This window comes from Truncatella angustata, assembly GCF_020726525.1.
Source record: "Truncatella angustata strain MPI-SDFR-AT-0073 chromosome Unknown BKA67scaffold_4, whole genome shotgun sequence".
NCBI classification, from domain to species: Eukaryota; Fungi; Ascomycota; class Sordariomycetes; order Amphisphaeriales; family Sporocadaceae; genus Truncatella; species Truncatella angustata.
The window spans coordinates 445,449-463,729 of record NW_025763384.1 but is presented as its reverse complement, the minus strand read 5'-3'; the positions used below and the strand labels follow the sequence as shown (position 1 = coordinate 463,729).

The following is an 18,281-nucleotide window of genomic DNA, read 5'->3' as shown; positions in this document are numbered from 1 at the left end:
CCGGCAACATGTGATTACATGGGTGTCGAAGGGGACATGAGCCTGGAATTGTCCCATGGCTCCAAGGGGTTGCCTCAAAGCCTAATTAGAGAGACTCGTTGGATATGAGGGGAAACTTTTGAGTTTACAACACGCGGACGCTCCACGGCTGAATTCACCGCAACGATCCCACGCGGCTTACTGTTGCATGCAGCTCTGTCTGTCTGCTCAATGTAACCACAGCCAAACGCCCAAATTACAATTTTTAGCACACATTAGCATAATACAGAGTCGACGGCTGCCTCTGGATCGAAGGGAATGACCAATATTGCGCAGCCTAGCAGACACTTGTGCACTGAAGCGTGGTGATAGCGTCTAGTCTAGAGTCGAGGATTTGATCATCAAGGCCAGTGCTTCGTCGCCAGGCCGGCAAGTCTTGGCGACTTGGTTGAACACCTGGGCGCAATCAAATGCACAAGCAAAATACGAGACCGAAAAACACTGAGGAATTACTTCGATCTTCGACATTCAGCTTGACTGTTTATTATTGCTATTATTACACTATGCGTGCCGAGTATACGACAACACTTACTTCTGCTTCTACTGTTTACGGCATCTTTGTATGTCCTCAATGGATTGATTTACCCGGGGGAATGCTTAGACAGCAGTTCTAGATTTCGTCGGAAATTTTCGAAGAATGTGGCGCGCTCTAACGCGGTAGCGCCCGGCAAACGCCATACTGTTACACTCTAGCACTAAAAATAATAAGCTGCGATGCCACAAAGCCACTGACTGGGGCGGCTGCACCTGGGGAGGCTCCTGATGCGTGCGACATTTGCTCTGGCGGCCGCTAAAGAAAATTAGTCCGACCGCACCGTTTGTTGTTTATGCCAAGCACCCGGAGGAACGACGTGCACACACGATGATTTGTTTCTCTACACGGTACATACAAGAAGACGATGGAAAAGGGCTTAAAAAAAATTAAGATGGATTGCGCGCATTCGAGGGTTAAAACGTGGCTTAACCTGAAGCATTCAGGGGGCAAATCCTTTTAGCGGAGCATACTTAGTGGAAAATGCGTCGTGGTCCTGCATCGCGAAAAGGGTATGAAAGGTGGTTTGAATAGTCCCGGCCAGACTAGAGTGAACCTGCGCGCGAGTATTCAGCAGCGGTTGCATTGTGAATCTCTTTTCGGCTCGGTGTTACGAGATATTATTGATTGTGAACAGGCGTAGGTTGCGCCATCATGGATACGTAGAATGTAGCAGGGAGATTGGATCAGCGCTGATCTCTTCAGCTGCTGTGGACAAAACAAATGGTTTGTGGACAAAACGACTATGCCGCGGTTCCGGAAGATGTTACTACCTGGGCGAAGGATTGCAATAACCACTCCATGTCGTGCATGCTCGTGAGTTGACGTCTTTCGTCGTGATCGAGTAAGCTTTTCGTCCTCAAGCCTGAGGCTTCCGGGATGTTGTCATTGGAGAGGATGGTCTGTACGGATCCGGAACTTTCGTCGGAATGGAAATCAAGGCATTGCAATGCATGTTGCCCAGATCGCCGACCTTTTACTAAGATCCGTGAACTTTCCGTGCCTCCGGGCGGCAAAGGCTGTCTAGAACATTGCTGCAAGCATGACTTCAATGGACCTCATCCTGCACCGTCGCTCCCTTCGGCCTTTATAGTTCAATAAACTGCATGTTCTGTCAGACTATCCGCACCAGTGGTGCAGTCCTGGATGTGCAAAGATTTTCGCTGCTTAATTTATGGAAACACAACATCATGATGATGATGACGATGTTGGTCGTGATGATCAATACGAACTCGCGAGGCCCGCTGAAGGGAGTAATAATAGCGACTATGTATTGCTAGCTACTACGTAGCGTAAAATCTGACATAAGTTATGTGGCACTCTGGATATGCGGCACTTGGCGAAAGCCGTGATCCAATGCGGCACGCCGAACGTGCATAATAATAACAGTTACCTGGTAGAGTGAGGATCTCGCAGACACAAGCAATTTCGGCTGCATATGTTTACCATAAGCCAGCACGAATTGTATAATGCTGCTAAAAATTGCGTGCCTTGGGTCTGGCCTATGATTGGTGCTTGTCATTTTATTTTTATTTTGTGTGCATCTGGACTTCTGGCAAGGTGCGTTCGGGTGGCCTGAGGCCCGTTATGGGGTTGTTCACGATAGTTCGTCAATAGAACAGAAGATGCAACTCAGCTAGTGTGCTGAAGTACTCAAAGGACTAGGCGGACTTCAGGCAGAACAAATTTAATGATCAAGCCGTTTCGAAAAGAGATCAGCTACAGTATGAGGCCGTGCCAGACCGCTCAGGTATGATTGAGGACTCGATGGTCAAGCAGAGCCAAACAGCCATTCCTCATTCCAATTCAATTCAATTGAAACCTATTCGTTCCGAGCTTTGTCCTCGGGTAACATGGTTTCCTTTTCGTAGACCGGAATCCGTAAAAGATCAGATGCGGATGGTGAGTATTCGTACCAGACTCCATGAGTCGAAACAGCTTAGAGGGGTTGACCCTGGAAAATCTCCTTTATACACGGTCCTCGCTTCTCGTTCCCCAGATGGCGACCTTGCCTTGCTTGCTACTCGTATGTATTAAGTGGAGCGCCTAGGCAGATGGTGGAATAGTTATATGATTGGGCTGACGAGTCAAGGACCGTTCTAGCGTGAGCAACGTAGCGGAACTCTGTTAAAAAAAATTGTCCCTTGACGTCAGTGTTCGTGAAGAATTAATATGTACTTTGTAGTATTTCGGAATGCTATTCAACGTGGCCGTTCCAACTTCCAAGGGAGATCCAATCATACCCGCCGGCGCCAAGTATTTCCAGGTGATTCGTTTCTCGAATGTTTTACCATGAAATGAAATGATGAGGTGAGACAACTTTCCATTCCATATAGCTCGGCGTGGCAGCCACGAGGAGGCGTCCCTCATTGATATTGGCCTGACCCAGGCTTTTCAAGTGTGATTGCTTTAGAGTTCGGACGGCCCTAGACTTGGAGACTTCGTCTGGAGGAGAGGTACTCAGGGGCCAGTACCGTATTCAAGGCCAAAGCCCAAGCCCAAAGCCCAAAGCCCAAAGCCAAAGCAGCCAAACTCAGCCCACTACAAGTATGGTTAGCGGGAGAGGCAACACAACCGCTCCGAACCGGATCTGCGGACACCTGTTCCTGATCGCACGCATAGTTAGCCCCGATTGATGTGATTTCGTAAGCCCCACCCGAGTAACACAGTAGCGCACGCCCCAGCTGCGCCGCTTGAGGAGGTGACGAAAACTGGGGCAGTTGTAGATTTTTTCTTCTGTACGAGCCAGTGTGCTTACTGCGGACCAGCGGTTCCACGATTTGTGGATGGCTAGGTTCATAACGTGCGCGGCTATGCCAGTTCTAGTCAAGGTCGAACCCGACGAGACTAAGCGCATGGGTTTCCCCGTATGTATGGTACTTGTCGATGCTGGCGCAAACGGCGTGGCTTTTCAGGTACCGGCCGACTAAAACGGTACACAAGGATATTTGACCTGAAGCACACATCATCCCCCTGGTCACCTCAGTCCATGGAATGTACAGGCTTCTATACGTAAGATTCTGCGTAATATGGGGGGTACCTTGATGTGCTGGCCAGGATTGGCCTGCCCCCAAGCCGAACGGTGCGAGGTCATACCATTTCCTTGACAAATGTCTTTTCGACTTCCGTCTTGTAAGGCGACATGCGCAGAGATGATGATGGGGTGCCCGAAATTTGCTGAACATGGAGCTAGACCGGCTGGCTGGATCGTGCTTTGGGACTCGGGACTGATGGAATATCTACAGCATGGTCTCGATCTCAGATCTTTCCTTCCCTTGTGAATTATATCTTAGGATTCTTTCTCCAGTCGCTCGCTATCGCACCCCCTTGTCATTCGTTTCTACGCCCAATCATAAACTCTAATTCGTCGGTGATTGCTGCTTCATATACGCATATCATCGCAATACTTTGCAAGACCGCGCACTCCCAACACCCTCGCTAGACACTTAACTCAACATTTATAAAAACACGATTCATATTGGACAGGACAGCAACTAGCAACAATGGGGTTGACACGCAAGGAGTCCGTCAAGGTGGCGAACGTCCTCGTCCCCCAACGGCTTATGTCAACGAGGAATCCTAACAAGGAATGGAGACCCCAAGCCGTCCAGGCTCAACAGCAAGAAGATCTCGAACAACAACAAGCACAAATAGACCTTCAAAAACTTGGACGGTGTAGAAGTTCTACTTACGACGAGCCAGTGCTCGAGCGAACACCCACTTTGGTTGGGAGGCTCAGGAAAACCAGCGACCCTATCACATTACAAGAGGCTCACTCCGTAAGGTCTTCTGCCTTCACATCGCGGGAAGATTTGGGCAGGTTTAAGGCGGCACATCACTCTACCAACTCAGCCGCCACCTCTTTCGACAACTTCCACTGGGATAACAACAGGAGATCCAAGACGGCGGAGAGCGATTCGTCAAGCAACTACTATGCAGAAGATCCTGAACCCACTCATGTCCCCCAACGCAGTGGCACTGTCAAGACCATCGTCAGAGCTGTCGTTCCTGATGCCGTCTTGGACAGAACACGCAGTGTCGTGAACAGGGCAAGACGATCCAGTATCGTTGATGTGTATGAGAAGGCTAAAATCAGAGGCGCCGAACTCGAGCGCAAGAAATGGGTCCAGGTACTCTTCGAGTACACGATTTACCTGATCCTAATTTGCTTCATCTACTTCGTTCTGGTCGGTATGCCCTTGTGGAAGGGAGCTGTATACTGGTTATACTGGGTTGTCTCCACCAAGTTCGTCATTACCGGTGGCTGGTCCATCACCATTGGTATCGCGGTCCTGTAAGTCATTCTGAACCTCATCCATCACGTGATACTCGAGACTGACAGGAGTATAGCTATGCCTTTGCCCCTCTCCTGATCCTCTTTGAGAAGGAACCTCCTATGATTGATCGTCCCGACGACTTTGACAGAACCACCATTCCAGGAGTTCACAACACTGCTTTGCTTGTTCCCTGCTACAAGTCGGAAAACATCATTGGACCAACTCTGGAAGCAGCTCTCAAAATCTTCCCTGCCTCTCACATCTTCGTCATCGCCAACGGTAACTCGGAAACTCCTCTCGACAACACCGCAGATGTCTGCGCTCGCTACGGTGTTCAACATGTCTGGTCTGGCGTTGGTTCCAAGATTGTTGCACAATATGTTGGTTGCTACAAGGCCAAGCGCTTCGAGAATGTTCTTCTTATTGACGATGATTGTGCTCTCCCTCCGAACTTCCCCGTCGTCAGTGACAGACTCACTGGCGGCGTTGAAAGTGTCGGTTACACCATCAAGAGTGTCGGTCCCAACTCATCCAAGGGTACTTGGTGTCAGCAAGCCCAAGATCTTGAGTACAAGCTTTCAGGTCTTCAGCGTGCTTTCGCAGGCAAAGTCGGTAGTGCTACTTTCCCTCACGGCGCCATCTCCCTCTGGAACCGCAAATTTCTCATCAAGACCTTCAACGATCACCCCGGATACTCAGTTTCAGAGGATTGGTTTTTCGGAGACAGTTGCCGCCGCCTTGGAGGTCGTATTGTCATGTGCTCATCTGTCTTTGTCGAGACTGAGACACCCAACGCAGTGTTCTTCAGCAGTGGAGGCGCCCGTGGTGGTTTCGGTGAAATGACCATCTTCCAGCAACGTTTTATGCGCTGGAACTTCTTCTTTGTCAACGGCATGTACTACAACATGAAGTACATCATCAAGAGCTGGAACCTCGGCTGGTGGGAAATTGGCGCCAAGATTTTCGTCTTCCAGGAGGTCTACGAGACCCTCCTCTACCTATTCACGCCCTTCATTCTCCCCATCTCCTTCATCGTTCGTGCTGATTTCTGCGGATATCTGCTTGCCGGCACGGTCGTCTTGTATCTGCTCAACGTTGTCATCTTCAACGAGGTACATTTGCGCCTGAGAAAAGAACGCATCAGTTGGACCGTGCTCATCTGTTACTACATGCCCTACAAGCTAATTCTTACTCTCGTCAACGTCGCAAGTTGCTACTGGTCGTTGTACAAGTACGCCAAGTACTTCGCCAAGCGTCACCCCAAGATCATTGAAGATGCTCGTGCGGTGGAGGTTGCTATGAAGGTCGATGAGCAGGACGATGTCAACGAGAAGAAGCTCGGAGTTTCGCCAAGCAGTTCCACCTCGAGCTCCGGCGCAGGCTCCTCTACCTACACTTCACATGGTCTCCCGCACATGGGTGATGACAAGACTCGCACCACCACGGTGGAAGTCCGCAACAATAGACTGAGCTATACCCCTGGCGAGGTCGACTCCATCCCACCATCCCCAACCAACCCAACCAGACCTCAAGCCACATACACCAGACTTTCGCATCTAGGAGTTTCGCACACCGACTTTGCCACTCAAGCATCGGGTTCGGGGCGCATGTCGGGACCTCCTACGCCTCGCATCAGCGGTGATGGTGCGTCCTTCTTCCATGCGACTGACAAGGAAAGGTCCAACGGCAACAGCTGGGCTTACAGCCCCGTCTAAAAGGGGTTTCTTCTTTCTTTCTGAGTTCGGCGTTAAAGAGATTTAAAAAGGGTCACGTCAGGTCGGCTACGAGCAGCATACGGGCAGCATCAAAAGTTAATGTCTAGAGATACCAATCAGCGACGACACGCTTAGATATCATTTCCTTGTAAATATTGTGAAGCATCTTCAACCAAGGTTTAATTGCATCTGTTCATAACATCAGTATCGTTCTCCCCTGAATGCTTCCTTGAGTGCATATGTAAGTGGTGTCCAACCCCCAAGACTCCGATTCGCTTCGTAGAGTCACGATCTATGACATCAATGTCGTGCCGTGCTGGTTTGCATAATGGCGCGAGGGACCACTTTAACAAATCGACGATGCTTGCCTGACGAGCGGCAGCCTTGATGGATCATAGTCATCCGAATACGGGTATTGCGAGGTTGTTGTCCACAGTAGACTTCGTACTCCGGACTCCGCTCCGTTGAACTGTTGGCTGTCGGAACAGATATTGCGAGATACCCAAGAGGCGGCCCGTGCTTTACGAAAGCCCTTCTCGTTGAAAAGAAAAACGTCCGAGCTTCTCCCGGTCAGGCCAGACGTGCTACTAACACGCTCGGCTCCGAAGTAACGTTTTCCTTGAGCCCTTGTCGCTTCTCGGTTTCTTGGACTCAACAACTGGTATGACAGAGAGCGGCTCGAATTGTCAACTACAAGTTCGCATTCGATCACAGAGCGACAAATTTCTGGTCAGCACGACACAGTGTCTCCAGGATACGTGCCGCGCGCTAGACTACTGTGATAAATGCCTCCAGACCCTGCCGATTTCTGAGTTCAGGTCAAGTGTCTGCCTAATCAACTCTAAATTTTTACATGGTCGATACTTGGCGTTAAGACGTGAGCACTGGGCGCCTTGCTTACCATTATTGCACTTTATTGCAGGACAAGGTAAGATGTTGAACTAACCCAAGAGGAAATGGCATGGTAAAAGAATTTGGTGGAATCCACAAGTTTTTTTTTAACTCTATTATGAATAAGCGTGCAAATCAATGGTTCGGGTCGGGTGCTCCTAACAAGTTAAAATCAGCCTACATCAGGTTTAGCTCATGGTCTCCTATTGTCTTTGAAATACACCTTCATTAATCCCAGCACAAATACGAGCATCACGTCTTCTAGCAATTTCGAGTCGCAATAAACCCTGGCCAGCCCTATCATGTGCATTTTTGACAGGCACCTGGTGTAGATGATGAGATCTTAATTGCATGGTCTGATCGCATTCTTCCGTCGGCGTAGCTTTACAGCGACTTGACTTGGATTCGTGAAACTCTCCGGCGTCTTTCGAGAATGCGTCAATGACGATAGTTGTCAAAACCACCTTGGCGCCCAGTATTCACAAACTGTGCTCCGTCCTTGGAGGCACAACGGAATGCCTGGAAGTATCTGCTCCACTTGCTGTGCGAGAATTGGTGCATAGCGCGTGAGCCTCCGAGCACTGTAAAGCGGTCCGGACGAATATAGCACAGGCGACACAGAACACGCCATGTGGCAGATGTTCAAGCTTTTCTATACCCAAAATAGCTCTGCTTGAGAAGGCGGGTTTCTTTCTTGCGGTCTGTCAGAGGTCATGTGTTCCGTCTTTACTTGGGGGGTTTTTTTTAACAGAGAAAAATCGGCACTCAAGCACATTCGATGCGGCTGATTGCACGTGCACCTTGGCCCGCCTTTTCATATTGGATCGTGCATACTAACTATTGCTCCGCTCTTCTCGTATTTCAGTAGCCGCTTGGCGACCCAAAAGATCCCATCCTGCATACCGTTCACGAACAACGCACTATATACGGTATCAAGGCAATCAGTGCCGTAAAAGTCTGCGGCACAGAACTGTGGGTTATGCTCTTGCCGTACAAATATTATGGACAAAATGATACTCCGTTTTCAAAATGTTCACTGTCTGGTCTGGCCAGGCCGCGATCTTGAATGCAGCGAGCAGGTCGACACGATAGTGGTACGGAAGACCCCTGCCAATAATGGCCTATTCCTAAATTTATCATTAAGCTTTACTTACGTACACAAGTAGTAAATATTACCCCTATGTAGGATTCGTTGCCAGCAATATAGAATGTGATGGCTTCGACTATTGCTGAGGCTGTTGTGGCTTGCAGATAAATGTCGTTGGAACCTGGAAGATGCTGCAAGACCTAATGGGGTACAGAATAATTACACCCCGGTAGTTCCCCTGCATGTCCAGGCGGGGAGACGTCCAGTCTGCTTAATCTGGCAATCAAAATTAAGCTTATTGCCTTCAGAGTAAATATTCCGGGATCTGAAGCGCACATCTAGGTAGTAATATCAACTATATGCTGGTGTTTCTCAAGCCATTGCTGATTTGGGACCACAATGCGTCTTGTTGCCCGCAGGCAAGCACATTCTACAGCGGCCTCACCTGAACGCCACGAGCATGACACTCATTCGATTCGGCAGTTGCATGGCAGGCACAGGTGCAAAGAGCCCTCATAGTGTTCAATTGCTTATGGTTAGGTACTGGATTTGATATTTTTTAATTGACTATATAAACACGTGTGCTTCGGAAATGTTTTGCAACAATGTCGAGGGGTCAGTGATAGAGGCAACTCTCCGAACTACAATTGACTGATTATCATTTGTTGACTTGTCAACAAATTAGCAGATATCGTTTGCCATGATGACACCTAGAATCCTGGCCGCTATCGCGGCATTCAGCTTAGTCAACAAGAGCTACGCATGGTATAACGAACTACCACCCTGCCTAGATGAGTTCCAACCATTCGTTCCAGCTGGATGCTTCGACAACGGTCAAACAGGTGAAAAGGAAGCACTGTCCATGAAAACCGACCTACCCGTCACGGGGATGACGACCGAGATATGCGTGGCTGAATGTAAAGGTAAGTCGCTTCGTCAGTTGGAGTGGGTAGCTCTGAAGAGAGTAATACACGGCATATCGATCAACTGTTGAGACTGACTGTGGAACTACCAGGTAATGGTTTTCGCTATGCAGGACTAGCTTGGTATGGATCTTGCTACTGCGGCCAGACTGTCGATCGAGCTCTGGTCGACAATGATCAATGTTCCTTGCCTTGCGACGGCAACAGCAATGAGACATGTGGAGGAAATACGCAGATCAACATCTACCAGGATCCTACATTCCTTCCCGTCAATGAAACGACAGTAGAGGAATATGTCGCTCTTGGATGCTACACCGATAGTTCCACGCTTGGCAAGGCTCTCTTCTATAAACAAGAGCTGGCCCCTGGAGATGTGACTACTGAAACATGCCTCGCATCATGTCTTGCAGGTGGCTTCCCATTTGCTGGCACCGAGTATGGTCAAGAATGTTATTGTGGTGTCGTTTTGGGAAACCAGACTGCTCAAGCGGACATTGCCGAATGTGCAATGTCCTGCAACGGCAATCCCAGCCAAATCTGTGGCGGCCCGGATCGTTTGACACTCTACGTTGCGAAAGACCTGTTGTCTTTGGAGCCCTGTGGTTACGAGCCTCCTCCTATAAGCTCCTCGACGGCCTCTACAAGCTCCAGCACAACACTCTCCTCGTTAATAACTTCCAGCACTACATTCTCCTCGATAACGACGTCCAGCGACAGGCCTTTGACGTCGATTTCCACCCTGAGCACTGGGTCCTACAAAACAACGACATATCCAGTTACCACCACTACAAAAACCTCCACCAGTTCGACCGTAACGGTACCGTTGTGCACTGCTACCACAACTAGTCCCCCGACTTGCGAATACAAATGTGGTAAATGGTGCTCGACTCCGCTACCTGATTGGAATGACAGTACTAGCTGCCTGATTGGCTGGTCTTCATGTGCTCTCCAAGTGACCAGCTGCTTCAGTCACGCAGGATGGCCCGATGTTATGGACTGTTTTAATTTCCTGGAGTGGTGTGGTGACATACAGAACTACTGCACCGGTAGCTGTAGTAAAGGGAAGTCTTGCGGTGGCAAATCCGAGTGCTTCAAGGAAATCCCCCCGGCCAATAGCAAGCCTGGCACCACCTCAACTTCAGTATATCCCTGCACGACGACCAAGACTACATCCACCAAAAGCTCGAGCACCACTTCCAGCAAACCGACATCCAGCTACCCCGTGCCGACTCCAACAGGTGTCTGCAAGCAACCCGTAAATTCCAAGTACGGGTACGACACAGATCACCCGGTTGGCGACATCAAACTGCCAGTCGTGACCTGTAACAACCTCGAGTCCGACTACAGGTCCGGCAACGTTTTCAAGCTCTACACCGAGTCCGACAGCAAGACCTGTCCATCGTATCCGAGGTCGAAATGCCCCACGGCGTGCGCAGAGGCGTGCAAGGCGCAATACAACGACTGCCTTGGCGTCTACGCCGAGGGCTGCAAGACCAACGGCAAGTCCGGCGACAAGAGCTACGGCACCGGATACTATAGCGCTCGCAAGAACCGCCATCGAGACTATGCCGCTCCCGAAAGGCCCAAACGACGCACGCTTGACAGGTTTTCAGAGAGCTACGAGAGTGCGGCGTTGCGGTGCAAGCAGCAGTACATAGATTGCTTGGACGCGAACAAGGCGGTGGCAGGCACTGGAAAATGCACCCAGTATGGTGAGGGGTGGTGAGAGCATGATTGAGAAGTCGAAGTTGAGACTGGGAGATAAAATTGCATTCGATTAATGGCCACTTTCAAGAACCGGGCCAGCAGGCCGTATTTTAATGAGAACTCCTGGACTTGCAAATAATTAGACTAGTGGAGATGGATCTTCTGCTCTACTGGTTTCGACTCTTGGTACCTGAATCATTAATAACGCATAATTCCTTGGACACAGATTGCGCCAATGAAGTCGCAGTCAATCATGTGCCTCCTTTCGTTTTTTTCCCCAATGTAAACGGGATGGGCCCCATGTTGAAAATCCAGACCTTGTCCTTCTCAAGTCCAAGAAGCCCTTGCCAAGCGATCAAAAAATACATTTGATCACTCAGAACAAGGTACTTCAGCTCCACATCCGAGCTCTACATTCTATCAGTTAATACATCCATAACGGTTCTAGCATCGCTCTGATTGATGTTTTTTGTTGGTTTGGATCCGTCGATCTCCTTGGCGTCTTCATCTGAGGATCCCCCAAAAGCAGTCTACTCGAACCCTCCTCCTTGGTTGTCACATATACTAAGTGAGGCTTTTTCATGCATACTATGTAGCAGTCTCGGGAAAAGCTCGCCATCGCGGCATGCGGGTTAGAGGTTGAGGCTGATTTACGAGAATCCGGTTAGTGGATCGAAAGTTTTTCTCTCTGGGTTATGGTTTGTTCGTACAAGATAGGAGATGTGTCAAGAAGTTCATCAAAATAAGGAAACTCTCGAGAAATTGTCCTGCAAGGTGGGTTGGACTAGAAGGATTTCCCCGATGTTTCGAATCTCTAAATTTGACATGCCTAAGTGATCGGTTCCCATGATTTGATCAGCGGACCCAAACGAGTGCAGCTTCTTGGGTTGTCCATACATGAGTCCACCAGGGACAATGCCGCGGAGTGATGGACACCAATGCTGAGTACGCCCCTTGACTTCATGTCGGTGTTTCCACATGGAAGTATGAGATAGTAGTATGGTCCCCGCCAGGTCTGGCGTTTGCCAGTTACCTGATGTAGCTAACGAATGATTTCGCGTCCACCAGCTCTATATTACCTTCTCGAATCCCACCTAGCCAGACCAAGGCTGATGTGCAATCAGAGTACATATTACGCATAAGCTTGCCTTGTATCAAGATTTTCTTGGTTGTCATTCTGATTGATACGTAATTGGTCAACCCACAGTGCTCTATCTACATCGTGCCGTCGGGGACGAGCAAGGGCATCGTTTAGACTTTCCCTTATTGGAATCACCAACGGCCTCTGTTCGAAGATCTCGATCTTGATGGTTCCTGATTGGTCTCCCTAGACGTACTACCGTGCTTCATAGTCTGGACTGTGTTGTAGAACGACGACATGAATCTGGCATCTGGTGGGATTGTCGTCTTCTCCGGGGAGTAAGTCCAGGATGCGAATTGTGGTTGTCTTGGGTAGAACTTATGTTTATTGCGAGCAGCTGTGTACGACAAGTGTCATGAACAAAGATATTGATGTTTTCGGAACCAGTTGTATGGCCCTCATTACCTGCGGCCGCCCGGTTGCCGCGTCTCACAAATTGCACGCTTATTGAAAGGGAGGGAAGGTTATTTTCCCCAAACAAACAACCAAGTCAAGCATCTTCAAGTCGCAATGATTGAAACCTGATTTCCTTGCTTTACGATTTACTACTTAAATGCTTTATATGACTCGTGTCTAGGTAGACGTCAAAGTTATAAAGAGACCAAGCATTGAAACGGCGTGCAAATCTTCTGGATGAAATACCTTTTCAAGAGAGCCTACAAAATTTGATATGCAATCACTGGTAATGACAGGATTGAGATGATTGCGAATTTGTCTGCCCCCCCCCCCCCCCTCCCCCCTTCTTCCTTTTTTTTTTTTTATCCTTTTGAGAGAAAAAAAAGAGGAAGAAAAAGAAGAAAAGGGGGGACGGTGAATGCACCTTATTCTTTACAACAGCACCGATAGGGCATACTTCACTCCATTAAAGACAACATATTACCTAGATTTGTCGACCGGCTAACCGTTTCAACCTCCACCATTCCCGTTTTTCTCGTCGAAGAGCTTGAGACCAATATGGTCAACAGTGTCGAGAGAATCGAGAAACGATCCGCTGCTATGGTGAGTTTGGTGATGTGTTGATGAGCTCTGGGTGCGAGTGCAGTGCAAGGCTTGAACCTAATGTATATAAGTGGCAAGCAACGCCATAGCGATACCTAGATGTAGCTATGTGAACTCGAACACACATCTACTGACTTACGAAGTCTCACAATGCATGATGACGTCGGTTACCATTGCAGGGTCGCCTGCCAGCCTGCCAAACGCTCAGCCAACGTTATTCCGCCATCGAAGATGTGATACCACAACTACTTAATACCTATTGAATGAGTTGCTATCAACCAGTCCCCGGCGTGGGTACACTGTGAGCCCTGGGGCACAAGTCCCACTCGTTGTGGTGCAGTGGTAGTTTGGGGTGCTTTCGCACCCATGGGCGGCTCCTGGTCGGGTTTCAATTCCCAAAGGTGCCCAGTTCAGTTCAACTGAGCTGGGGACAATACCTTTTTTCTTCTTTGGTTTTTTTTTTTTTTGTCTTTTTGTGTGTACATGTAAGTAAGCTTTTGTTTCCCATTTGGTTTCTATTTTAATACACAATTTCTTTTGTAGTCTTTTGAAAGACTTTGCTAATATCAAAATAAACTGCCATTTGCTTAAGCGTGCCTACTTAAATACATATAAATCAGACTGCGGTAAACAAGCACACTTTAACTTGCACGCGATTTATGAACATCTCAAAACATAGATATTGTAGTTCAATGAAAGTCCTTATAATAATCGCTATTATAAAAAGTCATCGCGAGTACCGAAGTCCTTTGTTATCAGCACATATTAGGACAAATTCAAGCTTAACCAAGGTCATTATTGTCCGGAGAATAAAACATTATATCCGTAAAAACAGTTCGCGGGGTCTTTAGTAGGCCTTCTTGTAGAAACTAGGCAAGTGTGTATATATATGTCCTTGCCAATTATACAAGACTATAAGGCCACAGAAGAAGAAAAGAGCTAGAAAAGAGCTAGAAAAGAGCAAGAAAAATGCCACACCTGCGCAAGAATTTGTTGCAGATCGTATCGTGTAGACACTACTTTGAATGTCTTAATCAGACATTTCACAGGTCCTCATCCGTTTCCCATTCTTCCCAGGTAGCAGAGTCGTAGCCATTTGGCCGCGCAGTTCTTACATGCCCGATTTTCAGGCCACTTACAGTTAGTGGTTCCTTTGGCCAGCGGATGACACCGCCAAAGCCCGGACTGTATGCACTCAGCATTATGTCATCAGAGAACAAAGCCGGGTGCAGTCTTCTCATGCTCCTCAAGGCCCGCCTACCAACTTCATCTACACTATCGCTGTGTCTCAAGCCGAAGAAAGCGCGGTCATGGCTCTCCCGAAGTTGGTCTTGGACGACGGGTGGAAGCGTACCCAGGGACAATAAGAAGAGATTGTATTGCGAAAGACTGGTGCGACAAATCCAGGAGCCGCCCTCCGTGGCTCGCCGATAGATACCCGTCAGCGCCGCCACAGTGCCGAGGATGCCAGTACCGTAATCTGAAATCGGAAAGGGCGGGATAACCGGCTCGCCGATCCCCATGAACGAGCCCTGCTCCCAAGCGACACCCGTTGCACAGTCAGCGATTTGTTGCCAGCCAGGGCGGGAAGACCAATCTGCGCCAGGAACTCTGGTGCCACCAAAGCAGTCTTCTGCCACGTAGACGATTCCACGTTTATGGATTGATGCTCTTGCTGCGAGTGATTCTAGGCTGTACCCTAGCGACGCAAGAGCGCCAGGACGATAACCATCAATAATGACGTCCGCAGACAATAGGAGTTCCTCAAATTTGGCACGATCGTCCGAGTCCTTGAGGTGTAGGGATATCGTATGCTTCCCCGTGTTTACGTCTAGCTGAAAGAAAGGCACGTCAGGTAGTTTTGGTGAGGTGACCTTGAGAACAGCGGCGCCGTGGGCTGCAAGGGATCGACCTATGGTCGGGCCAGCTATGACGCGACACAGCTCTATAACTCGTATTCCTGTGAGGCATCGTCGTACACCAGCTGGAGCATCCGTACACGGAAATGGCTGAGGCGTTGTGCTACTACCCAGGGTCTGGACCGTGAAAGGCGGAATATTTGCCAAAGCCTGACCGTGACGCGTTTTCAGGAATTGGTCTCTCGTTAATGCAGGTATACCAGCTTGACGAAAACGCCGGTTCAGTTCTTCCAGCTCAGCGGTCGAATGTTTTTTTACGGCTGTTTCGATGATTTTGATGCACTCATGGTAGTCGGTCAAGCCTGGGGCAAAAGGAGGCAAGCCCAACATGCCCAAAGTTGTGGTCGCATCAAGCGACCCATGGATATGATAATATTCTCCTGTGATCCGTGTTTCGTAGAGATTGGCAGACAACCGCCTATAGAGTATAGATTGGGCTTGGTTGAGGTCCGTGTCTATGCCTGATGGTCAGCTCGTGTTCCGTACGTGGCTAAGAACGGAGGACCAACCAGGAAGCCGATCTTTTATTCTTGTGTCACTTTTACCCATGCCGTCAAGGGTTGTCAAATATGCAGACATCAAAAAGCAAGTTACCTTCCCTACGTCAACGTGGATTTTCCTCTCCTGACGTCCGTACCGAATATCGGCAATAATGGCTGCCACACAACCCTCCATAGCTTTCAGAGCTGAACCAAGATCTTGTTCTGGGAGAGGACATGGGAAGCAGATCGTATCAGTACCAGGGGTCGTGGCAGTAAAAATGATATCTTTCATTTGATTCTGGAACACGAGTGGTAGCTCGGTATTGCATGCAGTAGCAAGAGTCTGGAGTGCCACATGAGCCCCGTCGATAACAGAATAGTCATTGGTCCTGAACAGCTGCATATCATTTTTCGTGGGTGGGACGACCATGATGCTGGCAGTGTGTAGCAAGCCGCTGCTCGCCAAAGCGATAGTTCTTATTTAGAGGCCAGAAGGCGAAGAGTTACAGTCTGAAAGTTACAGATTTTCGGCAACTGAATTGTGGACCGGTGTCATATTGTTTACAAGATCAAGAGTTAGAGATGACAGCAGTACATATGAAACAATTTGTAGTCAGTTGAGCAAGAAACAACATCAGTCATCCACTCCCGAAATGAATCGCCCCTCGAGGGTCAACGCTCAGACTACTACCGTTAATCACAACCGACAGATGTGATGAAGGCCGAATATGGAATGTTGATCCACTTCGCCATATGACAGGCAGCCTCTGCGGCGGCAAGCATAGGGATTCGGTGCCCCGTGGTCAGTGTGGATCATGATCAGTTTGCCCAAGACTATATCTTCTATGGAATTCTGTTCCGTTTTTGGTGATGTGCTTTGATTGTTGGGCCGGTCTGGTTATCATGTGACAGCCAAACCTGGTTGCTGGCAGTGACGCAAATGTTGATTGATTAAGCTCGAATGGTGAAAGACCTTGCCCTTGTCTTGGCATAAAGCATGATCAATCTGTCAAAGGCGGCTGTCCAACCAACAAATACAGTGTTCGTAATAACATGACGTCAATTCATTTAAAAAGAAATCCTTTTTCTTTCTTTCTTTTTGCACTGCTGGACAGAGATCATGATAGCGCAGTGAAGGGCAAAATTTTTAATGTGTCTGCTGCTTGAAAGATGAACCACGTCGTCGAAATTGGCGATGCCAATGCTCGAAGATTGACGGTGCAAAACAAAAGAACTTACCGCATCATTCCATCATTCCTGTACGTAGTATGCATGGCACCAGCGCCAATTCTGCGAAAGTTCATGTCAAGAATGCACAGTAACTGGGTGACGCATGCAGTACCACGGTCAAAAAAGATCACTCCCGCAATATTGTTTCGCTCTAAGGAGGGTCGGATCGTTGAGGCGTTCCAAAGGCAGTTGAGTGTACTATCCGATGGCTACATTGGACGTAGCATTGTCTCCAGCTGTGTAGACTGATCATTATTTTGAATTAGAGTATCGCCTGGCTTCGGTAAATGCGTAGGTACTCTGGTTGTCTCTGAAATTTACACATGAAACGACAGAGATGATAACCAAGTCGAGCTTTTTTTAGAGTTGGTCATTTTGATTTGAACCCGTTTCAATGCCAGGTGCACTATCCGAACCTTTTTGTAGGACCCCGCTTTTGGGAAAGTATACGGATTACCTCACAGACCTCCCTCTCCAGCCCAAGAAAAACTCCAGCTGCTAAAAACTACTGCAAACATCCCTTGCATGCCCCCCTTCCAGAGATACAGGGCTATCACATCTCAGAAACCAGGGCCCCCGCGCCCAAGATTCACAAAAGGCAGGCTTGATAGACTCGTTGTAGCCCCCTGTGAATGAACTCATGTACAATCAGCAACTATTGCTGGCGAGATGGAGCTATCAAGTCCTAGCCTTAGTAAGGTCCGGCCCGCTTGCCAGGCAGCCCGCTACGTCTACATCTACATCTATATCTACATCGTGGATTGAAGCAGTCGTCACCTGCGCCTAGCGGCGTTGATGGCCCAGACAGGGCCCCCAACTGCATGCTGCCAAAAAGACGCCACATGCTGCCAGTCCCAATTTCGACAACTTGATTGCTCTAGACCCAACAAGCCAATCATCAGCCTAGAAATTCCACGTCTCCCTCCCCAATGACAACTCAAAGCGAGAACCAGGCTTGGTCTCGAACAGTTTTGCGAGGTCCGGAGGCCGTTGTCTAGCGAGTGCCCTTGCATTTTATGCACAGTTATCTGCTTCTTGCTTTACATTCACAGCCAGCCTGTCTTTCATATCTGTCAAGTTTCCCGCATCCAACCAAGTTCGGCCGACCTCTTATTAGTTTCTTATTCTCTCTTCAAGTGGCACATTTGCTGCGACACAATTTGTTATCTAGCTTCAGCATTCCTTGTCGTGGCTTCCGGGAGCTCACGCAGTGCAAAGGAAACTTCCCTGGGCTTTTTCTGGCAACATACGCGGCAGCTTTTGAGGCTCAACTTGCCCTTGTCGTCAGACCGCTTCAAGTGTCAGCTCTGCCCCACAAGTCAACTGCCGCCCTGCAAGA

At 48.8% G+C, this 18,281-nt stretch overlaps 3 protein-coding genes across 3 annotated transcripts; 2 read left to right on the top strand and 1 right to left on the bottom strand.

Moving 5' to 3' along the window:
- Positions 1 to 4,074: 4,074 nt before the first annotated feature.
- On the top strand, positions 4,075 to 6,698 carry BKA67DRAFT_592262 (glycosyl transferase; the record flags this gene model as incomplete). The annotated part of the gene is made up of 4 exons (XM_046104819.1): positions 4,075 to 4,246; positions 4,514 to 4,865; positions 4,922 to 6,129; positions 6,625 to 6,698. The coding sequence occupies 4 exons, from the start codon at positions 4,075 to 4,077 to the stop codon at positions 6,696 to 6,698; spliced, it is 1,806 nt and encodes a 601-aa protein (XP_045958114.1).
- A 2,487-nt stretch (positions 6,699 to 9,185) lies between these two features.
- On the top strand, positions 9,186 to 11,266 carry BKA67DRAFT_676371 (WSC domain-containing protein). The gene is made up of 2 exons (XM_046108804.1): positions 9,186 to 9,464; positions 9,557 to 11,266. The coding sequence occupies exons 1-2, from the start codon at positions 9,242 to 9,244 to the stop codon at positions 11,188 to 11,190; spliced, it is 1,857 nt and encodes a 618-aa protein (XP_045958113.1). The 5' UTR covers positions 9,186 to 9,241; the 3' UTR covers positions 11,191 to 11,266.
- A 2,835-nt stretch (positions 11,267 to 14,101) lies between these two features.
- BKA67DRAFT_690953 (CoA-transferase family III) lies at positions 14,102 to 16,249 on the bottom strand. Its single transcript, XM_046109156.1, has 2 exons — positions 15,740 to 16,249; positions 14,102 to 15,685 (listed from the first exon to the last, which is right to left on the bottom strand). Exons 1-2 carry the CDS (start codon positions 16,140 to 16,142, stop codon positions 14,355 to 14,357), a joined length of 1,734 nt encoding a protein of 577 aa, XP_045958112.1. The 5' UTR covers positions 16,143 to 16,249; the 3' UTR covers positions 14,102 to 14,354.
- Between the last annotated feature and the right edge of the window lie 2,032 nt (positions 16,250 to 18,281).